Genomic DNA, 27,223 nt, shown 5'->3' on the forward strand with positions numbered 1-27,223 from the left:
GTTTCCGCAACCATTTTGTTAAAGGCTATGTTACAGGTGTCCAATGGAGAAACCGGCCACATGGGCAAGCTGCAAGTGACGTGTACATGGAGTGTGTCCCCTCAGTTCAGCCAAATCACTCATAAACGGTCGTGGTCAACGACGGTCAAAGGAAGGGCCAAACGAGGAGTTTTGCGGTGGCACGGCTCTGTTTTGCCCACGTGAAGGTTTGCGTGGCACGATCCTTAGTTTCCGGAGGTACTGGCACACCTGTAGATCAGCCCGTGAACTGAATCGAGCAGCCACCACTCCATGGATTCAACTGTCATGATGACCATAACGCTAGATCTCAGGCCAAGGAGATTTACGTGTCTCTTGGCAGCATAAAATCTAGGAATTAGTTGCAGCACTTTCACTTATAAATAACGCGTTGATATACGCTGGATAGTTAGTTTTTGAGATGTAATTTTGACTGTTGTTATCAGCCCACTGTACTGTGCTTTACTTTGTTTTATTACTGCACTTTAAATACATGAGAAGACAGCATTCCTGAATTCGATTTGTGACTAAGTGATTGACTGGCCGAGGTTGCAGAGGGCCCCTGTACACCAAAGCTTTGTATAGTTTCTTACTTGCTTTCATTTACTGTTTTTATAATCATTGCTTGTATATATATATTGCGTTGTTCTGATGTTCATTGCTGTCCATATTTCCTTTATGTTTTCTTTTATAACTGTCAGCTGATCAGTGCTTCTTTTACAGGTTTTTGTAGGCAGCCCAGGCAAATTTACATATTTTTGATAACTACTGACATGAGATCATCTTGTCCTTTCTGCTGATTTTCATTTCCTGAGTTTAATTCCAGCACTGTCATTTCTTTCAAGTTTTGTTTTTCTTATTTACTTTTCTGCTACTTAGACATCATATTACTCATCTGTTTATGATTTCCTTTCTATAGCCAAGCGACTCAATTAGTAAGGAATCATAATATTACTTGTTGTAGTATGATTTAGTTTGCTTTCCTGCAAGTCAGAGATTGGATTACTTATGTCATTTTCAAGAGTTGAAATATGAATGAGTAGTTAAATCTTAGTTTCCTTTTATGTAATTTAATTTCTTGCAATTTAGATATCATATTACTCAGCTTGTTTATGATTACTTCCTATAGACGGAGTGAGTCGAAAGGTGAAGGGTCAGAATGTGGGTTGAAGTAGTGTGATTTAGTTTGCTTTGCTTTCAGTCTTTGAGTTGCTTTAAGTTTAGCTTTTATTTTCTTTTTTCATACAATAGTAAGGATACTGGGCCATTGTCACTAGTTCATTGTTTTGGTACATTTACTTCCTTTTGAGAATTGATTTCATTACAGTCAGTTTGAAACTTTCTTTTTGAAAACTTTTAAGTTTGGAAAATCTCTTTAGAAATCACCATTACCATCCATACTTAACTTTCAATTTCGCCATCGCACACTAGGGAATCCATAGAAGATAAACCCAAAAACAAACTAAAAAAGTCAAAAACGACAAAAGACTAAGAAAACGGTTATCTTGCACATATAGTGCACTTCACTTCATCATTTTATGAATCCCAGATTGACATTTTAAATAGCAATTTAGGACACACTAAATTTACCAAATAGGGAGGAAGAGAGATTTCTGGAATATCAGCCAGCTTCTTAACAAACTTTGATGCTGTAGGTCAAATTATTGAGGAAGTATTTTCTGAGATGAGAGAAGCAAATTTTTTTTCCTGGTCATCATTGTCTTACTGCTCGGAGGGATCAATCTCAACCATGAGAGCAGAGGGAGGCTAGACTCGACACTGACCAGAGGAGGGTGCGGACCGAATGCAGGAAAGGATATGGAGGGAGAAGGCGGCCCCGCAGCTGGGGCTGCCAGGCAGGAAGCCTGCGAAGGTCCACAGGAGGTGAGCAGAGGACGAAAGCACTAAAAAATACCAAGGCGGGGCTAGCAGCCAAAGGATTGAGTAGGAGAGGGCCCAGCAGTAGGGGCTGCCAGGCGGGAGGCCTGTCGAGGGCCGCAGAAGGCAGGGATGCAGAAGCGCGGGAGCTCCTGTTCAAACTTTCCTTCCCAACCCAAGGGATTTTTTTTTTACAAAGTCGGTTACTCATATATTATAAAAGCGAACTAAAAAAAGACCTATTACAAGAGGGAGGAAGTTCTGAGAGCTGAGGCACAAAATCGGGTACACAGGCCCATGATCCTCGAAGCTTCTCTTGATTGAACACAAAGCTTGAAATAAACGGCTATATTGCCTTACATAGGATCCTCCTAACCAAGAAAATTTGCAGTGCATATTATTGAGGGAGATGCTGAGTGACCGAGTCTTCCTTGGGCTGATCTTTCCGGGCGCTTGCTCTTTTTGAGGCTTCAGCCTGCTGGCTTTCAGTGAGGGAACGGAGATGAACGATAACTGCCTCCATATGGATGCAGCGATCCTTTAGTTCTTCGATCTCCTTTTTTCTTTTTTCCGGCTTCTTTCTCGTGGAGATTATATCAACATGGTAGTCTTCTGTTAGCTCCTTCACCTGTTTGATCAGGCTATTTATCATGATGGTATGTGCCTTGCACATATTACATTCCTTGTTGTTGAATATGTGTCCCAGGGGGTCTCTGTTCTGCGCCTGGTTTGCTAGATGGTTTGGTTGATCCTCCATCGAGTTTGCCTGACAGCTACTGGCTATAATAATCCAAAATGAAGAGGGAGGATTATCCGCGCCGAGGGGAGCAGGGAGGCAGCGGTGCTGAAGATGGAGGAGGGAAGAACTCGGGAACTTGGAGAAGGCGCTGCTGTAAACACAGAAATCACTGTTAGATTGAAACAAAAAAACTTGTTGCGCAGCTAAGCTTACCCCGGAGCACGAATTGGAACCCGGATCTCTGAGTGAGCAAAGGGCCTCTCTCCGACACCTGAGCTTTGATCTTCTGGCTTGACCTTGAGCAGATGATCTCTTTACCTTCTCTTTGCAATAAATAGAAGAGGAGGGGTCCGATTTTTGATTTAGCTGAGTCTGAATGAATCGGATCTTGTCTGAAGCTCGGTCAATATTCATGATTCCTATGCTGTCCTTTTGCTTACCAGGGCCATGGGTTCGGCCGAAATCGCAGAACCTGCCTACGTTGGAGAGGTGATTGATCACGCAAATTTTGAGGAAGATTATCAGTTCTGAGCCCCTGTCACGAGTGTATCTGTCATTGTGCCAACCGAGGAGATATGGGGATTTAGCAGAAGATTCGAGGTGACTTCTCCATTGGGCTGCAGCGATGGAGAGCTTGTTCTTAGGGAATCTCTTTATTGTAGATTGTGTCATTTTCTTTGACCTGTCCCGATTTCCTCTTAACCGCCTGGTTCGCTTGCTCATCGGCCTCCTTATTATTACATCTTAGAACATGCTTAAAGATCGCATCCCCTATTGCTTTGGTGTTTTCCAGAGTTCTACTTTTTATGTTATTCAGCGCCAATTGCTTGAAGTCCTTCCCTGTGGCCATGGCTGCAATTATTATTGCAGAATCCCCTATAATGAGGAGGTTCTATAAACCCAGTTTCTTTGAGATAAGAGATCCCAGGAAGAGGCTATATGCCTCAGCTTTGTTGTTTGTCATTTGGCCTAATCCCCATTCATAGGACGCAATGGTTTTTCCTTGGGGATCCTTAATAATCTCGCCTGCTCCTGCTTGGCCTGGATTCTTCTTTGAAGCCCCATCGAAGAACAAGACATGTCTTTTTTGCTTGCTAATCCATTGCCTGATTTCCTCTTCAGTGCCTCGAATCTTCCAGTCCAAGTTGCTTTTCTTTTCCCTGATGCCTGGTTTTGGATTTGTTTTGAGCTTGAATTTGCCCATCCATTCTTTAAACTTTCCATCCTCGAACTCTGTGTCCATCTGGTACACTCCATTGGCTTCGATAGTCTCTGAAATCAGGGCAATTGATTTTGCCATTATGCCTATTATGCTTGGCTTTTCATTGTTGAAGATACTCTTGTTTCGTGCATTCCAGATTTGCCAGCATAAGTTTGAAGGGATGCTGTTCCAGATCCTGTTTACGATGGATTTGTCTTTTTTGAAATGAGGTATTCTTTTTTCCCAATTCTTGTGGAGGGTTGATATCTGGGTGGGTAAATCTTCTGTAGTGATTGGTCTGGAAAAGTTTTGCCAACAGGCTTTTGCCAAAGGACAATCAATGAAGAGATGCGTTATGCTTTCTTCCGCTGCCTTGCACATACAGCAGATAGAAGGCCCCTGTATACCTCTTTTTTTAAGGTTTTTAGCCGTAAGAATTTTGCCATGAAGTAAAGTCCAGTTGAACAGTTTGACCTTAGGGAGGCATTCAGGGCGCCAAGAAACTTTGTACAGGGACCAGTTGTTGACAGCTGAGATATCTTGCAGAACTTTGTATCCTTCTTTGACCGAGTAGTTTCCTCCATTGGAATCCCAGACAAATTTATCCTCTTTTCCTTTGTTGGTAGGCGCAGAGCCTGATAAGGAACTCTTGAGCTCTTCCCAAAGCTTATCTAGATCTGTAGGGAGGTTGAGCGGTCTCCAACTTATCCAGCTGTCTTGATCCCAAATAGAGATGTCAAAGAGAGTAAGGAGTTTAGCCTCTGACATCCATCGTTGGAGAGGGTGCAGATGAGGAATCATGTTTCTAGCATTTGTTCCCATTATTCTATCATTCCATATACTTACTGCACAGCCATTCCCCGGGGCCCTGGAGATGTATGGTTTTATAAGAGGGAGCGATTTTTTGATTAGATTCCAGATTGGAGTGCCTTGTCTTTCTATTATATTATCTGTTAAGATATTACTGTTCTCACCATTCAGATACTTCCTCTTTATGACATTTGTCCACCATGCCCCTTTTTCGTTGAGGATTCTCCAAATGAGTTTGAAGCCCATTGCCAAGTTTGCAAATCTAGGGACCCTGATTCCTAGCCCACCCTTCTCCAACGAGAGGATAACTTTTCCCCATTTGACTAGACTGAACTTCTTGGAGTTTTGCTTTCCTCCTTGCCACAGGAAGCTACGCATTATCAGCTCCATGTGCTTGTGAACGCTGGCCGGAGCTAAAGAAATTGCGAACTGATATATAGGGAGTGAGGCAAGGATGGACTTTATTAGAACAGATCTACCCGCTAAATTTAACCAGTAAACTCCCCAACTTTGAAGTTTGCCTCTTAATTTCTCTGTTATCCTTGTCCATATCTCTGCTTTAATTTTCTCTTTTGCCAGAGGAAGCCCTAAGTACATGAAATGGGACCAATTCCTTTTAGCTGGGATTTCCATGATAAGGGATATTCGCTGGATGATATGATTGGAGACATTCCAGGTATAAATCATACACTTGTTATTGTTGAGTTTGCCTCCAGAAGCTTGGAGGAAGAGATCTAAGGCTTTCTTGAATCTCCTCGCCATAATGCTCGATGCGCCTCCTATTAATAAAGTATCGTGAGCAAAGAGGGAGTGATTGATTCCTTTCGATCCTCTAACTATTTCAATCCCTGTTATTTCTCTTTTCTTCCTCATGCTTTCCAGCTTCATGCTTAGCGATTCTGCCATGAGAATATAGAGGAAAGGAGAGAGAGGGCACCCTTGCCTTAATCCTCTTGTGCTTTTGAATGCTTTGCTAGGTCTGCCGTTGATGAGGGGAGCTGTCCAATTCCCTGATATGCATTCCAGCACCCTACTTATAAAGAGCTCTGATATTCCTAGCTTTTTAAGGACAGCCTGGAGGAAGGAATGGTTGACCCGATCGAAGGCATTTGCCATATCCAGTTTAATTATCATTCCCTTTTCTTTTCTAGTAATGCTGCTTTGAATGGCTTCTTGAATGAGAATTACATTATCTGATATTTGTCTCTTTGGGACGAAGCCCCCTTGGTTTTCTGATATGAGTGAAGGGAGAATAGATTTGAGCCTGTTGGCTAGGATCTTGGTAATTATCTTGTAGGACACATTGCAGAGTGATATTGGACGGAATCTGTCAAAGGACTGGGGGTTGGGATCCTTGGGAATCAGGGCTAAGAAGGAGGATTTCGTTCCGCTGCCCATCTTACACTTTTGGAAGAAGTTTCTTACCATCCTGATAAAGTCTTTTTTAATGATATCCCAATGAGTCTTATAGAAATCCACTGTGAATCCATCAGGTCCCGGGGCCTTGTCCGAGGCCATGTTGAAAATGGATTGTTCTACCTCTTCCACCGTGATTTCTTTATCCAGCACTGCATTTTCGGCCATGGAGATTTTATTCTCCATTGGCTCCAGGATTTCCGTGCTGTCCCTATCCTGCGGTTCCGCTGTGAGAAGATTTTGAAAATGAGAGGACGCAGCCTCCATTATTTCCTTCTGCTCTTTTAATTCCTTTCCATTCACTGTAATTTTTCCAATGTTGTTCCCAGCTCTCCGCATTTTTATACTGTTGTGGAAGAAGGAAGAGTTCCTGTCTCCCGACTTGAGCCATAGACACCTCGACTTTTGCCTTTGTTCCTCCTCTTCTTTCCTGTGCAGCTGGTATAATTCCTTTTGCAATTCCAGCTCTTTGATTTGATCCCCTTCCGTTTCTTGTCTGTTTTCTTTCTCTTGGTTCCATTGGGTTATTTTTCCTTGGAGTTCTGATTTCTATTTACTCTCTTCTATTGATTTGTTTTTTGCCCACTTTTTTATTTCCAGGCGTAGGATCTTTAACTTTGATTCCCAAACGAAATGAGGGGATCCTATGGTCTCTGCTGTCCACTTATCTTTTATAAGAGATTTAAACTCTTCCTGGTTATCCCATGCTCTGTTGTACCTGAATGGGAGCGGCCCCATATTTTCCCCTGTTTCCAAATTTAGAGCCACCAGTTTATGGTCTGAGTAGTACCCTTGGATGATGAGGCTTTTAATGCTTGAGAAATTTTTAACTATTTTCTCTTGTACCAGAATGCGGTCCAATCTTTCTTTGATGTTATTTCGTCCTGCTCTCTTGTTGGACCAGGTAAAGCGTCCGTTCTGAGGATGGAAGTCCATCAATTTGTATGTTTGAATGATTTCTTCCAAGGCATCCCTTGAGGCGTCTGCTAGAAAGTTCCCCCATAACTTTTCTTCAGCATTCCTTATTAAGTTCAGATCCCCCCCCAAGAAGATGTTTCTTCCTTGGGCTTCCAAAAGATCTGCTGCAATTGAGTTCCAGCATGCAGCTTTGTCACGGAAGTGTGGGGGGGCATAAACATTGTAGATAGAGTATTCTTCTGTCTTGGATGTGTTTTGGATGTCTGTTCGTATCCACCAGCTGCACTTCCTTTGATCTAAAAGTTTCCATTTTCTCTTATCCCATATTGTTCCTATCCCACCTGAAGCTCCTGATGCACTTTCTGCTATTCCTTCATGGATTTTGCTGCTTTTTAAATTATTATTGAATTCTTGCTCTTTGATTTTGGTCTCCTGGAGAAGGAGGATGTCTGGCTGTTCTGTTTTGAGAATGTCTCGGACTGCATTTGCCTTAAGGGAGGAGCCCATCCCCCTACAATTCCAAGAGACCAACTTCATCATTTACCTGTCTTATTGTGAGTTCCGCCTTTCTCTTTTCCTTTCTCTCCGCTTCCTTTCGTCTTGTCCAGATAGGTATCCATTGGTTGCTGAATCCCTGTGGTCATTTCTTTTGCTGCGGTCTCATCTCTTATCTCCTTATTGGATTTCCGTCCAACTTTTCTTGGGGGTTCTATAGATGAGTTGTTTTCTTTGGACTTGTTTCTTGTTAAGATTCTCTCTACAGTTGGAGGAGGGGAGGAGGGCGGAGGGGAGGAGGGGATAATGGGGGGGGGCCTTGGGGACAGCGGAGGGGAGGAGGGGATAATGGGGGGAGCCCTTGGGGAAGGGGGAGGGGAGGGTGGGTCTTCCTCTGATAAAGTTTCAAAAGGGTTAGACGAAGAGGGAAAGGTCGGGCCTGGCTGGGATGAAGGAGTAGGGTTTACTGGAGGATTTTTGGGATTTCCTTGAGCTGGGTTTGGTTTTTTCTTTTTTATTGTTTCCTAGACTTCCTCTGTTGCATCAGGGTTAGATTCGGAAATCTTAGAATTTACTTTGCTACATCTATTAGTGAAATGCCCATACTCGTGACATACCTTGCATTTGAATGGCAGCTGTTCGTAGTCCACTTGTTGGATGTGTGTCCATTGATCTACTTTGAGTTTGATAGCTTCTGGCAGTCCCTTTCCCAGATCCACTTCTACGCATATTCTTGCGCATGCATGCATGTTCTCCTTCGGCTCTGATCTGTCTATGTACTTCCCCACTGCGTTTCCTATTGCTTTCACTGACTCGTCTCCCCAGCAATGAAGAGGAAGGTGGGGGAGCCGGACCCAAACCGGAACTGCACTAGGTACATCCATCTCCGGATCGAAATCGGGGGTCCATCTGTTCAAATAGAGGCCTCTTGTGTCCATAAAATATGGTCCATTCCTGAAGATTAAATTGCGGTCTTCCACTGTTTCAAAGAGGAATTTGAAAAACCCTCTTCCGCAGAATCTTATTGCTATTTTTCCTTGAACTATTGAGTTCCAGTTCCTTTCCACCCATCGCTGGACCGTACGGGGGGATGGCCACAGTCCGGTGAACTGTCCAACAAGACCTCTGTCCGCTAAAGCAACAGCTGCTCTCCTCGGAAGGGCTGGGGGGAGCGAGACTAACGATATTTCATTCAATTTTTTAATGAATCGCGAAGCAGAGGGCCTAATCCTATCAGAAGGGATCTCATTGGTGAGGGAAGCAAAAGACTTCTCCAACTCTTCAGGATCCTGACAAGAGGGATCCGAGGACATCATTTTCAGACCGCCTCAGGGAGAACAAGGAGAGAAGCGACCTAGCAGCAGCGCTGCTAGGCGCAGCAGAAAAGCGAGATTGGGATCAGCAGAAGGGCGCCGCCGGCAGAGAGGGAAGCAGGGATGGAAGGAGGCCGGGACGGATCAGGAGCGAGCAGAGGGGAGCTCGAAGGGCATGAGGCCCTGGAGCCGGGGGCGCAGAGCCCAGCAGCAGAGTTGCCAGGTGCGGGAAAGCGGGGCGCTTCAGAGGTCAGCCATGCGAGCGCGCAAATAACCTTGTAATTATTGGTTCCTTCCCAACCCAAGGGATTAATATTAGAAACCAAAGACATTATTAAACTAAATGGATTAATATTTTAAACCCTAGGGATTATAAATCTAATGAATTAATAAATTCAAGGCATTAATATTATAAACCCAAGGCATTAATAAACCCAAAGAATTATTAATATTATAAAACCAATGGATTATTATTATAAACCGAAGTGATTATTATTATAAACTCAAGGGATCAATATTACAAACCTTATGATTTAAAACCCAAAAGATTAATATTTTAAACTCAAGGGATTAATACTTTAAACCCAAGAGATTAATATTATAAACTCGAGGGATTAATAAGCCCAAGGGATCAATATTATAAACCCTAAGGATTAAAAACACAAGGGATTAATATTTTAAACCCAACGGATTAATGAACCAAAGGCATCAATACTATAAATCCTAGGGATTAAAAACATAAGGGATTAATATTAGAAAACCAAAGGATTAATATTAGAAATAGATGGAAAATTGGAAGGATATACTAAATTCACATTTATTAATATTATAAATAAACCCAAGGGATTAATATTATAAACCCAAGGGAATAATAAATCCAATGGATTATTAATATTATAAACCCAAGGGATAAATAAACTCAAGGGATTAACATTATAAACCCATGAGATTACTATTATAAACCCAAGGGATTAACATTATAAACCCATGAGATTACAATTATAAACCCAAGGGATTATAAACTGAAGTAATTATATTGTTCATAAAGGGATCAATATTATAAAACCAATCGATATATAAACCCAAGTGATTATATTGTTCATAAAGGGATTAATCTTATAAACCTAATGGATTAATAAACCCCAAGGGATTGGAGGAGACAGGTCTATGGAGTGCTCTGTGTGCGAGGAACCAGACAACGGGAGTCTGGTGCTACCTCCGAGGTCGATAGGAGGGAGCTCGTGGCATGCGGGAGGAGCTACAACCAATCGTGAGACTGTGTGCAGCTCCAAAGCCATAGCCTTAGGAGGGGGCTGCGAATTAGATCCTCCCCTTCCACCTGAGCTAGTTGCATTTCAGGATCTGTTTGCGGCATGCAATAAATGGCCAACAACTGAAAACCAACATAATTTTGTCAAAAGAATGGAATCCATCCCCACAGTTGCTCTACTGACTTAAGAACCCTACAAAGTGGCATTAAACCTAGCAGAACAAGGGATAATTGGATAGTTCACAGGTCTATGGCCCTCGCCTAAAGCTGTAGATGCTTGGGTGCAAAGGAACTGGCGATCTCTGGTCAAGGAAGGAATAAAAAGTCATTTCGTCAGCAAAGGCTTCTTTGTATTCGTATTTGAAGCAACAGAAGACAGGAACCTCATATTCAGAAACGACCCATATTTCATGGGGCCTCAGGGTTTGTATCTGAATCAATGGACTCCAAACTTCGATCCGACATAGGATGTGCCCTCGGCTGTCCTGGTCTGGGTGCGCTTGCCCCATTTACCTCTGCACTGTTGGAACCCTAAATCCTTAGAAACCATAGGCAATAAACTTGGTAAATACATCGATCGAGCAAAAAGAAGAGATCAATACTCCTGTGCGAGAATTTGCATAGAAGTAGACCTGGAGGAAGGTCTCCCTAAAGCTATTAAACTCACAGTGGATGACTGGACACACATACAAGTGCTAGACTATGAGCAACTCCCATTTAAATGCCGACATTGCCATGATTATGGGTACTTTGCCAAGAATTGAAAAAATAAATCAGAGGATGGAGCCGAGAATGAGAAAAAAGATCAGTGGACTCAGGTTCAGAAACCAGGAACATTTAAGCAAAGCAACAGGAACAAAGGGAAAGCCTTGTCCATAGGGAGGGGTACTCCTCTAGAAGCCCAAGCAAAGGGAAGCTCAGTCCCACCAAGAGCATACATACCCACAAATCCCTTTGAAATACTTAGCACACCAGAAAAACTCCAAGATCCAGCAGATAAAGAGGCTGAACAATAGGCCAACATCATGGAAGAAAACAAAAGGCAAGAGGAAACAATCCCTCCCCAAATCGAAACCCCAAAAGGTGTCTCTAGCCCCCCAACCTATGCAGATATGACAAGGAATAAGACCTCAGAGATTTTGGGATCCTCGGAAGATGAGACAACTAAGAGGCCCTTGAAAAGAGTGGGGAGGAAATCTCACAGAGAGGCCAGAGAAGAAGAGGTAGAGAGACAAAAAATGCAAGGCAGCCAGCCCACTATTGAGATGTCTATCGACAGAAATACTAGAACCAGGCCTCCCAAGGGAGGTGTTTCCCCACCTTCTGCCAGTAAATAATGCGATTAGTCTCTTGGAATTAGAGAGGACTGGGGAATCCCTGAAAAGCTAAAGTAGTTAATGAAATCATAACTCCCTGAGATCCTCATGCTCCAAGAGACTAAAATAGAAGGCGAAGCCCTTTTGGAACTCAACAAAGTAAAATGGAAAACAAAAGATGGAAAAGTGGTAAGTGCTATAGGTACATGTGGCGGGATAGCCACTCTATGGGAGGTTGACAAGTTTCAGCTTGAGAGCTCCTTTCAGACACAACACTAGATTTACACCGAACTCTGACACCTCCCAAGTAAGATTAACTTTGCTCTCTTTAATCTCTATGTACCTGTCCTCTATGTAGAAAAGGAAAAATGCTGGAAAAATATGAACGATTTCCTGGAATCCTACTCCCTCAAGAATATAATTATTGTGGGAGACTTCAATCTAATCCTCGACCCAAAGGAAAAAATAGGAGGAACCAACAACAGGGAGTGCTTTCTTCCCTTAGTGGAAGACCGATTCAACAATGGGATTTGTTGGATTTCAAGCCAAAAAAAGGGCTTTACACATGGAAAAATAATAGAGTAGGGGTGGAACGTATTTAAGCCAGGTTGGACAGATTCCTTCTCTAGAGTACCTTACTCTCTGAGAAGAAGATCATTTCCACAAAAATTCTGCCAAAGTGGACTTCAGATCATAAACCCATCCTCCTTCTGCTGGAAGAAGAAGAAAACTTGGGGCCAATCCCCTTCCGGTTCAGCCCTCTCTGGGAAAATAGAGAAGGGTTTATGGATACAGTCAAGAAGGCCTGGTCCATCCATGTTCTTGGATTGCCTAGCTATGTGTGGGAGCAAAAGATAAAATCCACCAAAACTGCCTTGAAACAATGGATAAAAAAGTCCACAGACTCTCCCACTACCCAACGAAAACAGAGCACAAAGAAACTACTGGATCTGCAAATGGGCCTGGAGATGCAAGACATTACCAGCTCAGAAATTCATAGTGAGAAAGAACTCCAAATCAGCACCCTCCGGTCATTTAGAGAGGAGGAAGAATCCTTTAGGCTCAAGTCATGCAATCTCTGGCTTGTGCCTGGAGACAAAAATTCAGCCTTCTTCCACAAGCAAATTCGAACCTGTCTTTCTAGAAATCACATTGCTGAAATCACCTCGCCAGATGGGGCTGTTCTCAAAGGCACAACTCTGATAAAAGAGGTGGAAACCTCTCATTTTCAGTAGTTGTTCAAAGAAGAAGGTGCGGAGGATGATGAGGAAGCTCATGACTTCCTTAAGCACGTTTCGAGGATGGTTAACAAGGAGGATAACAAGGAGGATAACGCAACACTCCTGAAGCCCTTCACTGAAGACGAAATCAACAATGTCATATAGAAGATGGAACCAGACAAAGCTCCAGGACTTGATGGGTTATCCGTACACTTTTATAGAATCTTCTTGGACATCATCAAGGCTGATTTGTACAGAATGATCAAAGGCTTCCTCCGAAAATCCAAAGTGGGAGGAAGCACAAACTCCACTTTTCTAGCTCTAATTCCCAAAGAAGCCAACTCGGTGGCATTCGACCAATTCAGGCCAATCTCTCTGTGTAATGCATCCTATAAAATACTCACCAATCTGTTGGAAAAACTCATCTGACCCAACCAAGGAGGGTTTCTCAAAGGTAGGCATATCCTGGACAACGTGACACTAGTGCAGGAAATCATCCATTCCAGCCATCAACGCAAAGAGAAAGGTATGCTCATCAAACTGGGCATGGTGAATGCCTTTGATCGAGTAAGCCACTCTTTCCTCCTCCAAGTTCTTTTTGCATTTGGTTTCAATTCTGAATTTGTAAAATTGATTAAAGCATGCATTGGAGAACCTCGGATAGCCCCTCTAGTAAATGGCAGGTCGGAAAAATACTTCAAAGCTTCGAGGGGAATCAGACAAGGCTTCTCTTTGTCCCCCTTTCTGTATATTTTGATGGTAGACTCTCTAAGCCGAAATCTCTCAACTGAGAAGATCAATGGGACACTTCGTGGAATCAGGGTGATAACTGGAACAACCCCAATCAATCATGCCTTGTTCGCCGATGACTCTATCCTTGTGGGAGGAGCCTCCATTAAAATAGAAAGGGCCTTTAATGGAGTAATCCAAAGCTTCTACAAAGTCTCTCGAGCTATGGTCAACAAGAGGAAAAGTGTAGTGTATGGTTGGGTGGTAGACCAATAGACTATTCTCAAGATTGCCCAAGCCATGGACTTCACCGACTATGTCTCTTGGGAAAAATTCAAGTATCTTGGCCAGCCTTTAACTTTGGGAACTAGCAAGGCCCCTCATTGGATGGAAATTATCAACAAAATCAAGGCAAAAATGATTGCATGGGGTGGAAAATGGCTTACCATAGTCGGGAAGCTCACTCTGGTTAAGTCAGTTCTTTCATCCCTTCCTATCTACCAGGATTCTTTCCTTTTAGCTCCAAAAATGATCACCGAACAGCTAGTGCTGATTTGAAATTTTCTATGGCAAGGAGGAAAGGGGAACCAAAAAAATTTCATCTTATACGTTGGGACATAGTGAAAAGGTGAATATCTGAAGGTGGACTACAGGTAAGAGATCCTGGGTTGGCCAATTTGGATTTGGGAGGTAAGATTCTCTGTAAAATCTTCTCAAATCAAAGACACCCTGTAAGTCAAGTTCTAATTAAAAAATATCTGCACAGACTCTTAATAAAGAATATTGAAGAAGGAGCTTCCAACATAGAACCATGCTGTGGAAGCTATGCAACCAAGGTTGGGAGTTCCTTAAATACCATCTCTACAGAATACTAGGAAACGGGAAAAGAACAGGACTGTGGGAAGACAAGATCATGGGCCTCCAACCCCTAAATCTTGCATCAGAAATTGCAGATATTTGTAACTGGCTCATCCAAAAGGTATCCACAAACTTGCTGACATATACACTTGGGATTCCATAAGGAACTGGAGTAATTGGGCTCAACATCACCCCTATGATTGGATGCTCCCTCAACTCCATCTCTTTCTAGCTAAGCTCTCTGGTCTGGCTCTTGTGCATCTCCATTCGAGGGACAAGTGGGGCTGGGGGAAGACCAGAGCTTACTTAACACGGCTAGGCTTTGCAGCTCTTCAAGATCAACAACATCAGATCCACACTACAAAGCTTTGGCAACATGTTTGGGATCCATTTGGCCTCCCAAAAATCAACTTCTTCTGCTGGATTCTCATGCACAAAAGGACCCTCACTAGAGATAATTTAGAGAAACGAGGAATCATTGGTCCCCATAGATGCCCTCTTTGCTGCAAGGCTTAGGAAATGATCGAACACCTATTCATAGACTACCCCTTCTCTCAAGAAGTCTGGGTGCAAGCAATGATGGGGCTCAACACCCAAATCCCTTAGCAGATTTCAGTAGTTAATCTCTTCACCTCATGGAAAGAATGCTATCCTCACACTCTGAAAAGCAAATCAACATGGGCTAAAATCTGGAATGCAATCCCAAAATACATTTGCTAGGGAATCTGGTTGGAAAGGAATGAAGCCATCTTCAACAACAGACTTCAATCCACCAATTCTGTGATTGCCAAGGCCAAAGCTCTATTGCTGGAAAGTTTTGAAAATAGACCTCATAAGCTTGATAATTCTCTACTCCTTGAAGAGCTCAGTTGCCTAGGTGAATCCCTGAGATGGGAAAGCATAAAAAAGAACCTCTCCCTGCCTAGCCACAATCCAGACTGGCGGCTTCAGCTCCCTGAGGTAGACTTTAAAAAGTGGTGGAAAAATCAAGGCAAAGTCACGATATTCTTCGACGGAGCCTCCAAAGGAAACCTGGGGATATCAGGGGTAGGAAGAACAATCTACTTCTCAGACGGGATCAAAAAGGATAGCTTCAGTTGGGGCCTAGGACAGAGCACTAACAACCAGATCGAGATTCTCGGACTGCTCAAAGCGTGTCAGCTTACTCAGAGGAATAGAGGGGAAAACCTTCAAATCTTTGGGGATTCCAAAATCCTGATTAAAATCCTTAACACAGGCGACCAACTCAATAGCTCTGCTCTTAACAGGACCCTTGAAAGAATAAGAAAGATGATACAAAATTTCACTTCCTACTCATTCTACCATGTCCTACGAACTTTGAACAAGGAAGTTGATATAATGGCTAATAAAGGATGTCTACTAGCACAAGGTATTCTGGCAAAGAACGATGAAGAAACTGAAAGGCACCCAATTCCTTAACAGAGAAGGAAAGCTGAGCATGGATAGGGCAGCCAAGGCAATTGGCTTGTTTTGCAATCCCTATGCATTAGTCCTGTCTCCATGAAAGTGCAAACCTTAGAGATCACAACATCCACCAAAACCGCATTTGAATGTAGAAGAATGACGCTGAACCAAGGCTCTGGCACAGGTAGACAAACGTTGATGGGAAAGATAAGCATCACAGTCTTGCAAGTCATACACAATGCTGCTCCATCAGTCCAAATAGAACCATGCAAATGGCTTGCTCAGCTCATGTGCCCGTCACAGGTGGAAAATCACTGTTGGAAGGTCAGCACTGCTCCAACAGCCCAAAACGTTGCTCAATTACAGTCATCATAGCTCCAATAGTATAATTTGAACCACGCATTGGGCCTTGCCACAACTATTGCGCTCGAATAGCAAATCAAAGGCTACAGGTTCAAGTTGCTGGAAATGAGTCTAGGTAAGTCAGGCATGTCTCAAATCATCAAAGAAAAGTGGAAAGGAAAAGACACGTTATTTAGAAACTAAGAGCAAAGCAAGGAACTCTTAGCCATCCCAAAAGAATCAAATGCAACAACGAAATACCAATTCAAAAGTCAAATTATGTGGAATCTAAAAAGCCAAAAATCTTTCAATTAACTGTAATAGAGGTTGTTTGGCTCAGGCCCAACCTTTTCTTATAAATAAAACTCAACCGTTTATGTTAAAAAAAATAAACCCCAAGGGATTATTGAATTTTAAAACCAAAGGGATTCAAAACCCAAGGGATTAATATAATAAACCCACAATTATTGAACCAAACAAATTATTAATATTATAAACTCAAGGGACTAATGACATAAACCCAATAGATTTATATTATAAACCCAAGGGATTAGTAAACCCAAAGTATTAATATTATAAACCCTAGGGATTAAAAACTCAAGGGATTAATATTATAAACCTTATGGATTAATATTTTAAGCACAAGGAATTAATAAACCCAATAGATTAATACTATAAACCCAAGGGATTAATAAAACCTAGTTTTGTAATGTTGAGAGGTGACATTGAATAAATTGCAATGTAATGTAACATTGTGACAATAAATATCAGATCAATTGTCATCTTGTGATAATGTTTCTCACAATACGACGTTGGATTGATTTTGGAGCTCTCTCTCTATTCTCTCTACTATCTCATAGTCTTGCACACTTAGAGCATTCTTGGAGCACTCTAGAATTGGAGGAAAGAAGGCAAAGGAAGGACAAGAAAGCAAAAGGGAACCAAAGATCAAGCAAGGAAGAGTGGGATCAGGAAGCTACATCGGGATTACTTGCAGGTATCGAGTTGCTGTTATAGACATTTTTGTGCCTTACAGCTCTAAGCATGAAATGTCCATAATCCAAGGGATCTAAAGTCCCTAAAAGTGTTGTTCCTGCCCCTAAAGGAACAAGGTCAACCAATGACAGCTTCTCCCAGAAGTTCTCCACTAGAAACTACTCAGAACTAGTCAAATCAGGATCAATTCAGATGCTCCACTAGCTAGCTGCGTTGCAAAGCACCCAAATACACTGGCTAGGTGCGTTGCAACACACTTGAATGCACTACCCAGGTGCGCTGAGCGGGAAATGACAAGTGGCAGAGTCATTCAACGAGGTGGAGAGACAATGGAAGCTTCCAGAATCTTCTCTAATGACACTTGCCTCACTGAGTTCGACCAAGGATGAGTAAGAGGCTCTCAGTCTCCTAGTGGAAGCAAGAACTGACAGAGAGAAGCCACAAGTCAAAACATAAGCTGACTCATCCTCTCTGCTTACATCTATATATGGATCCCTCATCCCAGAGATCCAGAGGCTGGAATTTTGTACTTTGCAGAGAATTGTTGTTGGTTTGAGATTGAGATTAGTACATTGGGTGATTTATGCTTTGTTGGAGGTGAGGAAGGGATTCCTTTGCTGGGAGGTAGATGCTGGATCGGGACTCACTTGGTTATATCTCCTCTTGGAATTTCTTATCATATCAATAAAATTATTTGAGTTTCTCCTACATGCTGTGTATCAATGATGTTTTGTTATATTTGCATGTTTAGCTTAATCTGATCCTAAGCTTTTTATGAATGTGAATCTATATCTTCGTGTAGTTTCTCTCTTCTGTGACCTTGCAGGAATTTGGTAAAGCTGGGCCGGTAAGGGAGCAGAAAGCTGGGAGCCATTGAAGAGAGGAGCGATTGGATCAACAAACTAGCGCAAGACACAAGTTAGTTTATCCCTCCTCTTCGTTTACATTTCATAAAGAAGAATACTCAAGTAGTTTTCCTTGTTTGTTGCTAAGGCACTGTCACACCTTAGAGTGGGATAGGGGCGTTCTGAATAAATACTTTTCCCAACAACAGAATGGCGACTCCACTGGGGATCGTATCTAGTTAGTTTATTTGTGTTTCTATTGTTGTTCTTCTCATAAACTTAGGAGTCGCGAATCGAACTGCATTTGGCATTTACAAATGCAAAGTAGAGATCTGCTACTTTAGTCCACTCACTGGGCCTATCTATGATCTGAACAACTGATCCACAAATGCTCTAATTTCCCTTTGTGATATCTCTTAGTCCTCCTTTAAATCATCCCTCTAATTGTACCTTACTGATAGCTTTTATCCGGCCAAAAACCATAGATTAAACTGCAAACCGTGACCCAGAACCCAGAGAAAATTCTCCTTTCTGCTTTAGTGCAGGCTCTGTGAAGAGGTTCTGCATTTCAACGCAGGTCCCGAGAGGGCTACCTGCGCTGCAATTCAGTTTCTCTGTGCAACAAGTGCGCTGATCAGCCTTTGCCTTGTGCAGCTGTGGTTCTTTGCTTCATTTTGTTCAGTTTTATCTCTGATTTTTGCAGCCAGTTATCAGTGTGTGTACCTATCTGAAAACCCCTTTTCTTTGCCTTAATTCCGCCTCAGTTGTACAAAAATACTGTAGGTGTTCTTTGTGTATTTGTTACATCATTTACAGTTTTCCATTGAAAAGTGAAATAGTCATACTGTCGTCCTTAGATTTAGATCTGTCGTAAGTGTCGATTTTGATCTTAGGAGAAAGTTCCTTTGCTGTTGACAGTTGATTATACTTTTTACTTTTGAATTGGTTTGAATTTGTCTCTTTCTAGTGTTGAAACGAGTGTTTACTTCAAAATCATAAAGTGTCGTAATCTTCTCTACCTTTTTGATTTCGAAAAAGAAGCTTGTTTGTGTTTTTCACTTGAAAGCAAATTCAAATTTGTACATCAACTTTCATTTTAGGCATCAATATTAAGAAAGTGAAAACAAATAAATGCATTTGTGCATTTGCATATTGATAGTTTGTATGGTTTGATTTAGGGAAAGTTCATTTACAGTGTGCTCTTTTCTCTTTGAGAAAAGATTGTGTCTTTCTTTTCCCCTTGTAGCTAGGATTTTCATTGTTGAAAAAAGATAAAAGCTTTCTTATCATCTTTAGACTGCATTTAGGAATTGTATCTACATCTCGTGGTGATCCAAAAAGGCAAACTTCTAAGAAAGTTCAACTTAAAATAAATTGAATGAACTTAACAACGCTTTGTAACTTAACACACAACATAGAGGTCTAGGCTAGAGACGTGTTCCGGCGTCGTAAAACCTGGTGACTGTCGGCCTCACTGATGGTTGGGTGATTCCTCCACTGTGAGACGATAAGTGCCAGTACGGATTGTGCTCCCACGTACCATCGAGTATATATTGGGAGACCCCTATAGGCTTAAAACCTTTTATCCATAGGAAGCCGTGTCGGCCGCCCTACTGATCGCAATGCACCGAACACAGCATTCGGGAAGATTGACTGCCGTACCGTAAAAGTATTCTGCGGTTTTGCGATTGGTTTGGCACACCCTCTACCTAGAACTCCAGAGCAGTCCCTTTTGTTCCTTTTCAGACTCCTTAACGGAAAAGGTCCATCTGAGCACTTGTCACTTCAGGCTCATTAAAAATCGAAGGAGACTAGAGTCATCTTTTGTTTTTTCTCGACTCTTAAAAACTGAAAAAAACAAGTTGTGTCTAAAGCATCTAAAATTCATTTAATTCGGAAACATACTTCCCCTTTTGTATTTTAGTTGATCGAGTAATACACAATCGTGGAAGAAAGTCAATTGGAACCCCGTCGTTCGCGGAGGCTTATGAGTCAACCGTCTTTGTCTCCGGAATCGAAAATAGTACGGGCAAAGCTAACTCGTTTAACTGGTTCGAAATCTCCTATTAAAGTTAGAACAAGTGTTCCAACAACATCTGAGATTCCGGTTACTCCAAATATTTCTAGAAACCCTGCCTCTACAGAAGAAGTTCAACAGCCACAGAGGGACAGTGATACTGATCCTATTCTGAGAGCAAACACTTGTGTTACTGAACTAGTTCCATCTGCAACCGGTTCGGAGAGTCTTGCTCCTCAAACATCTGTCGCTGTCGATTCAACCCCTTCTTCGGCACTAGAAATATTTTACGGACCTGACGGTCTTCCCCTTCCACCTGGTTTGATTGCGATAGAAGAAATTGTAGAAGATCCGCAAGCAAGTACTCCAACACATTTTGGAGTCGGGGTCACTCTATTTCCTTCAACATCAGAAGTTAGTCTACCACCAGTGGAAGTTCCTGTAGAATCGCTAGGTAATATTTTGGATAGACTCAAAATGTCTGAGCAACCGTCAACATCTAGGACTGTGTCGACTGACACAGCGACAGCAGAACTCCCTGCCGTCACTCCGACAATGTTTGCCGGCGTACCATCTATCCCGACTAGCCCACAACCGCTAGAAGGAGTCCATCCAGGGGCTATTTCGACAGTATGGTCCGTTCCTGTTTGTTCCTCCGGAGTAATATCCGGAAATTCTTATGTTGAGACTCGCCAAATTGATCCATTTGGAGGTCAATTTGGGCAATCCAGTTCCCAAGGGTAGACAATCCCCTTGAGTTCCGGATTACCACCGTATGGGGGGCAGTATGCCCTTTCATTACCCCCTCCGGGAGGATATCCATACGGGAGTTCACAACAGTATTCAGGTTATACTGGAGTTACGTTAAGTGGTTGGGTACCTATACTACCCCAACAACCAAGAGTTGTGTATTCTATGCAACAATGTGTACCTATGTCGAACATCCCGACTACACCAGCTATTGTGACAGTGTCACAAGTTCAAACGCTGCCTGTTGTATGTCAACCTCAGATTTCTCAGGTTGTAATGCAACAACCCCTTGACCCTGTGACTCAACCACAATCGCCGACTGGTGGGGCGACACAGGTCCAAATGGGTACAATTACCCCACACCTTGGTCCAATGGTTAGTATAGCGTAACAAAACATGGCTTCACAACTGTGGCTGGTGCAATACCAACAACCACAATTCCAACAAGTATACCAAGGTTCTGAGCAACAGATCTTTGCGAACAGTGGACAGCCGTACATTCAAAACGGTCAAAATCAACCACTTTACAATGGTCATGTCCACCAACCATATCAGTCATACCAGCATCAACTACATTATGCTGGTATGCAAAGGCCAACTGCTCAGAGGATTCCATCGTATCCTGGGTATGCTTCACCTAACCTGAATCAACAGTTACCATTCGTGGCAACTTTAGAGTTACCTGATTTACACCGGTTAACAAACGATCCAATTGCTTACGCCCCTTGGTGGCTAGCGATTCCGCATAAACTTCCATCAGATATTCCTAAATTTAATGGAAATCCGGGTGAAGATCCATCGAATCATGTGATGACATTTCATCTATGGTGTTCGTCAAACACCTTAAATGATGATTCTATAAGGCTTCGCCTCTTTCAGAGGACGTTAACGGGTCCAACGGCAAAATGTAATGTTGAATTGCCTAGAGCTTCGTTCGACAACTTCAGTACCTTAGCCACAACCTTTTTAACCCATTTTCAATTACTGATAAGGTATGAAACGGGAACAGAACTCCTTACCAACTTCAAACAAACGACGGCCACTCACATATCTGATCATATACATGAATGGCGACATCGTCGTAGAATGGTGAAAACGTATGTTCCCGATCAGCTTTTAGCTGAATGGTTTATTAAGTCATTACTGCCTTCCATCACGGAAGATGTGGCAAAAGGGGGAGTCGTCACAGAAGAGAAAGTTATCGCTCGTGCGCAATATTTGGACTTGATTTACACTCAGTCCGGCACGCTCTACGATAAAATACCTGACGCCCCTAGACCGGAATTCTCAGTTCCTCCTCCTAAATCAGACAATGAATCTCATGCCATCGATGGCGTGATTGGCGCGACAGACAAGAAATCAACAAAGGCTACATCTAAAAAGGCCTGTAAGATTTCTAGTCAAAATGCAAATGAGGAACTTCTTGCCTCGGAAGTAAATGCCGTGTCGACTGACAAGGGAAAACAACTGAAGCAACCAGGGGGCAAGAAGAAAAAGAAAGGGAGAAAAAGGAAGCAGGATGAGTCATCTCCTGAAAAGCCTTCTACAAACCCTTCTGGGCAAAGGAAACCCCCTGCGGGGTGTCATATATGCGATGAGGATCATCGGACGAGAGATTGTCCACATAAAGCTGAAGTTAAGAAACTCTTTAAGAGTTCAAAAACCTCAGCAGTATTGATTGATCTGTTTCCAAGCCCGGGAACCAAACTGGTTGCTAATCAAAATGCTTCTCGATCCCAAGTGCTTATGTTGTCTATCTCAAAGCAGAAAAATGATGCTTTGGCAAGGAATAAAGATTACGGGAATCCACAGGTGTCGAATAACAAGGCTAATGAACAACCTAGTAGTTCGACAACAACTTTGACCAAAGTTGTGCCACCCATCATTCCTGAACAAATGATAAAGTCGCCAAAGGGAGTAGTGCACAAATCGACATTTAATCCTCGTGCAAAAATAGCACAGAATTATAATATAATAGAGGACCTGGCCCAATCGCCGTCCGCTATGTCGACACTTGAGGTACCGCAAAATTGCCTCTCCCAAGAGCAAGCTTTATTATCAAAAATAGGTGGGATTGACCCAATGGATTCCAATCTTGTGGCCTTTGATCATAAAGGATATGACCCTCAGTTACCAGCTCAACTAGCTTTCCTTATTCAAGTGAAAGCCCTCAACAAAACTGTTCATTGAACAATTATTGATGAGGGGGCATCTACATGCATTATGTCGATGAGTTGCTGGAAAACTTTAGGATCTCCAACATTGTCGCGATCTTCGATGACATTAAAAGCATTCGACGGAAGGACATATACCCCATATGGTATCCTAAATAACTTGAAAGTTGAACTAGGAGGGAAAACAGTAGAAATAGATGTTGAAGTCATAGATGGGAATCTTGATTACAACATCCTACTAGGAAGACCATGGATATATGCCATGGCATCTGTTGTGTCGACCTATTTCAGAAAGATTGCATTTCCCTTTCAAGGAGGGATTACAATCGTCGATCAACAAAACTTCCTCCCCAATGGTTCTCAAGTTACTGGAAGCATTCCAATGATCTATGGAAACAATCATTCACTCCAAAATATCGGAGTAGGTCTCCTAAAAGACCCTGCCTTAATGGGTACTTTTTCCCTACCACCTCCAAGTAATCTGGTGGAAGTGGCCACAGTGGAATATGAAACCTTCTATATCTAATGGATTTGGACTCCAAGGACGGTTCTTATCTCGTGTCGACCTCGTTAAAAAATGAAACAAGGAGTCTTGAGGATGGTTCTTTTACTGTGTCAACCTCATTAAAAAATGAAACAATCCCCTTTCCAAATCTCAAAGGTAAACCTTCATTCCAACCACCAAGTTGAATGCAATGAAGCTTGGGGGGCATGCACCTTGATTTGCATTATTATGCTGGGGGCATGCAAGCTTATCACGAGCAGTGTTACTGTAGGGTTCAAGATCGTTAAAAAATAAACCCGCCATGAGCAATGTTACCGCAGGGTTCAAGCTCGTTAAAAAATAAACCCGCCTCGAGCAGTTTTAGCATAGTTCATGCTCGTTAAAAAATAAACATAAGACCAAGCAAGTGTTTCATTCCGCGTTTAAGCTCGTTAAAAAATGAAATATCCTCCGGTAAATAACCACCGTGAATGTAGCATTATCAGCCATTAAAGCCTTGGTCGTGTTTGCACCGTCACCTCCACTTTTCCATTGGCCGATCATTCACCTCCATTTGATTGTTTACCCATTTTGAGGAACAGTTGCGAAGAGTGATTGCACTAGCCATCCTTGTGACACTGTCGTGCTTGGAAAATTCCAACCCTTACCTGGAATCAGCTGCTACCCATTTTATCACTCGTTCCTCAAAAGACGAGTCTTCTTTAAGCTCTTTTCATCTGACTCGTAAAATATGAAAAGATTGCCGAGTTTTGGCCTTCCAGCTCGTTAAAGCGACCGGAAGTGCTATCCCTCCTCTAGATTTTAATATTTTTGGACCTGAGGGATTATTGCACAAAAAGATCGAGCGCTTGTTTTGTTCGGCTCGTTAAAACTATCGAAAATTCATCCCTTCTGTATTGTTTTATACTTTTTCGGACTTAAGGGATTAGATGACGAAAAAGGAATTCCAGAGTTAACTTTACGTACCTTTTCAGACTCTCTAAAAATGAAAAGGACCGAGTTATCTTTGTCGTTAAACTCGTTAAAAACATTAATAGCAACAAACTTGTCTTTAGACGAGAATGAGTTTCACTATCGATAGGCTCGTTAAAACATAGCGATGGGTTTCCCCGAAGGGAAAATTATAGAACAAGCATATGTTATCCTCCTCAAGCTTGAAAAAAATAAAGAGGTACTGGTCAGCAATGACTGGGGAAAAATTGGGAAGAAACTCAAAGAACCTTTATTGGTAGCAAGTCGCTCTTAAACATGACACTTCCACTCCGTGCCTGAGTCGGGTTGGGTTGTTTCATTCACCGGTCACATCACCATGGTCTCGCCATACCATACACATTTGGGGTAAATGCTACCGATCCATCACATAAGTGTCGCCGACATGTTCAAGAGAAGTCACCCAGAAGAGTCACCCGTGTCCCATCCACTACCATACATTATACTTCATTCTTTCATGACCGCCACCCTGAACCATATATCATCAGATTGTTTTCACCTCCATCAAAATCATTTGCTCCGTTCCGTGTCATTGATGTGGGATACATCAAGGCCCTCCTTTGACGGATCGCTTCTTGTCGACATCAGCTCATTATACAAGAAGTTGATCTAGGAACACCCCATTCAGTACTTTGAAGCTTGCATGCCTCAATGGCAAGTTTCTCACTTCCGGCGACAGGTATACATCAATGACCTACGACCGAAAGATTTTGCGTGGTGTTCGACGCCAAGTCCTTTATTCAAACCACATGAATTGTACTGCAGTACCTTGAGGGTCATCATCCTTATCGGTGATTCCTCTCGCGCTTGTTAACAGTTTACATCATTGACTGGTAATCAAGCGATGTCTTTCCATGTTCGACTTCAAAACATTTTTTCACATGGATCGACTTGTACTTCGAGTGAAGATCGGACGAGATTGAAGACCCCGGATCTAATTTCATCCATCCGGGCTGCGATATATATTCAGGAAAAATAAAGACATTGACATGTACAGCATTGCAGCACAGATAATCATCCTACCAAAAGGATGATGACTTCATCAGAATCATTAGTCTACCATCAGACGATTGTCTGTCCTATGTACATAAAAATGAATTTATAAAGCTGAGCATGGGAATGCCCGCCTCAGCTAGATCATGAAAACAATATGAAAAATAATGTATTGTATTGTATCTTATTACAGGTCTCCTCCCAGCATTGAATGAACTTCAGATCCTCCTAATAAAGCATTTCACCCGATAAACGGCCTCATACTTTAGGGGGCAATTGTTATAGACATTTTTGTGCCTTACAGCTCTAAGCATGAAATGTCCATAATCCAAGGGATCCAAAGTCCCTAAAAGTGTTGTTCCTGCCCCTAAAGGAACAAGGTCAACCAATGACAGCTTCTCCCAGAAGTTCTCCACCAGAAACTACTCAGAACTAGTCAAATCAGGATCAATTCAGATGCTCCACTAGCTGGCTGCGTTGCAAAGCACCCAAATACACTGGCTAGGTGCGTTGCAACGCACTTGAATGCACTACCCAGGTGCGCTGAGCGGGAAATGACAAGTGGCAGAGTCATTCAACGAGGTGGAGAGACAATGGAAGCTTCCAGAATCTTCTCCAATGACACTTGCCTCACTGAGTTCGACCAAGGATGAGTAAGAGGCTCTCAGTCTCCAAGTGGAAGCAAGAACTGACAGAGAGAAGCCACAAGTCAAAACATAAGCTGACTCATCCTCTCTGCTTACATCTATATATGGATCCCTCATCCCAGAGATCCAGAGGCTAGAATTTTGTACTTTGCAGAGAATTGCTGTTGGTTTGAGATTGAGATTAGTACATTGGGTGATTTATGCTTTGTTGGAGGTGAGGAAGGGATTCCTTTGCTAGGAGGTAGATGCTGGATCGGGACTCACTTGGTTGTATCTCCTCTTGGACTTTCTTATCATATCAATAAAATTATTTGAGTTTCTCCTACATGCTGTGTATCAATTATGTTTTGTTATATTTGCATGTTTAGCTTAATCTGATCCTAAGCTTTTTATGAATGTGAATCTATATCTTCGTGTAGTTTCTCTCTTCTGTGACCTTGCAGGAATTTGGTAAAGCTGGGCCGGTAAGGGAGCAAAAAGCTGGGAGCCATTGAAGAGAGGAGCGATTGGATCAACAAACTAGCGCAAGACACAGGTTAGTTTATCCCTCCTCTTCGTTTACATTTCATAAAGAAGAATACTCAAGTAGTTTTCCTTGTTTGTTGCTAAGGCACTGTCACACCTTAGAGTGGGATAGGGGCGTTCTGAATAGATACTTTTCCCAACAACAGTTGCATGAATGATTTCCTTGCTAGTTTTGGCATGCATGGTACATGCATGTGTAAATTTGGTTCTCTTGTTTTCATTGGCATGGGTTTTTCCAGGGGTGATAGTGGTTTTCAGCCTTTCCTTGCCATTTCCAGATAGTCATGGTGTGATGGGGTTTCTCTTACTTGGTTGAAATGGATTTCTGGATGGTTTCGAAACTGAGTGGGGTGGTCTCAGGAAAAATCACAAGGCATAGGAATCCCTAGACTGGTAAAGGTGGGATTGTAGTAATGACCCAGGTGGATGTTGGTGGCCACCCACCTATCCCACTTGGACCCCCACAAATGTCTCTTTCAATTTTTTGGTTTCCTTAATTGTAGCACAATTTACTATTTTTGGCAGTTTTTCGGGTCCTGAACTTCTAGAGCCGTTTTGAGGCCCTAAACGACGTTTTTTTGGGAAAACTGGGAACAACATGGGTCCATGGACCAATGTTCCTCACTCAAAAGTTGTAGTCGGGTAGATATTTCTAACAAGGTTTTGTGTGTGTCAAACAGAGATTGTATGCCAAATTTACGACCTCGGGAAGTTGATGTACCAACTTACCCAAACGGGGCCCACAGTTTGGCGCTTCATCTCCTAGGGTTAGGTTTTTGGATTTTTAGGGTTTTCCATTGTTTCTCAACAATAAATAGGCCTTCGAGCCTCAT

The 27,223-nt window shown here is 42.4% G+C and overlaps 2 protein-coding genes across 2 annotated transcripts; both read right to left on the reverse strand.

The window, feature by feature from the left end:
* Nucleotides 1-6,611: 6,611 nt before the first annotated feature.
* Nucleotides 6,612-7,487, reverse strand: LOC149160237 (uncharacterized). Its single transcript, XM_089434551.1, has one exon. The coding sequence runs from the start codon at nucleotides 7,485-7,487 to the stop codon at nucleotides 6,612-6,614; it is 876 nt and encodes a 291-aa protein (XP_089290677.1).
* Nucleotides 7,488-7,999: 512 nt separating this feature from the next.
* Nucleotides 8,000-8,788, reverse strand: LOC149160238 (uncharacterized). Its single transcript, XM_089434552.1, has one exon. It carries the CDS (start codon nucleotides 8,786-8,788, stop codon nucleotides 8,000-8,002), a length of 789 nt encoding a protein of 262 aa, XP_089290678.1.
* Nucleotides 8,789-27,223: the final 18,435 nt, after the last annotated feature.

This window comes from Pinus tabuliformis, chromosome 5_2 (assembly GCF_031772625.1).
Source record: "Pinus tabuliformis cultivar Carrire ecotype Pingquan chromosome 5_2, CPIR1, whole genome shotgun sequence".
NCBI lineage: Eukaryota > Viridiplantae > Streptophyta > Pinopsida > Pinales > Pinaceae > Pinus > Pinus tabuliformis.

Excerpts from the sequence above, each read along its gene's own strand:
- LOC149160237 (XM_089434551.1), bottom strand. The coding sequence starts at position 7,487 with ATGGGCTCCTCCCTTAAGGCAAATGCAGTCCGAGACATTCTCAAAACA.
- LOC149160238 (XM_089434552.1), bottom strand. The coding sequence starts at position 8,788 with ATGTCCTCGGATCCCTCTTGTCAGGATCCTGAAGAGTTGGAGAAGTCT.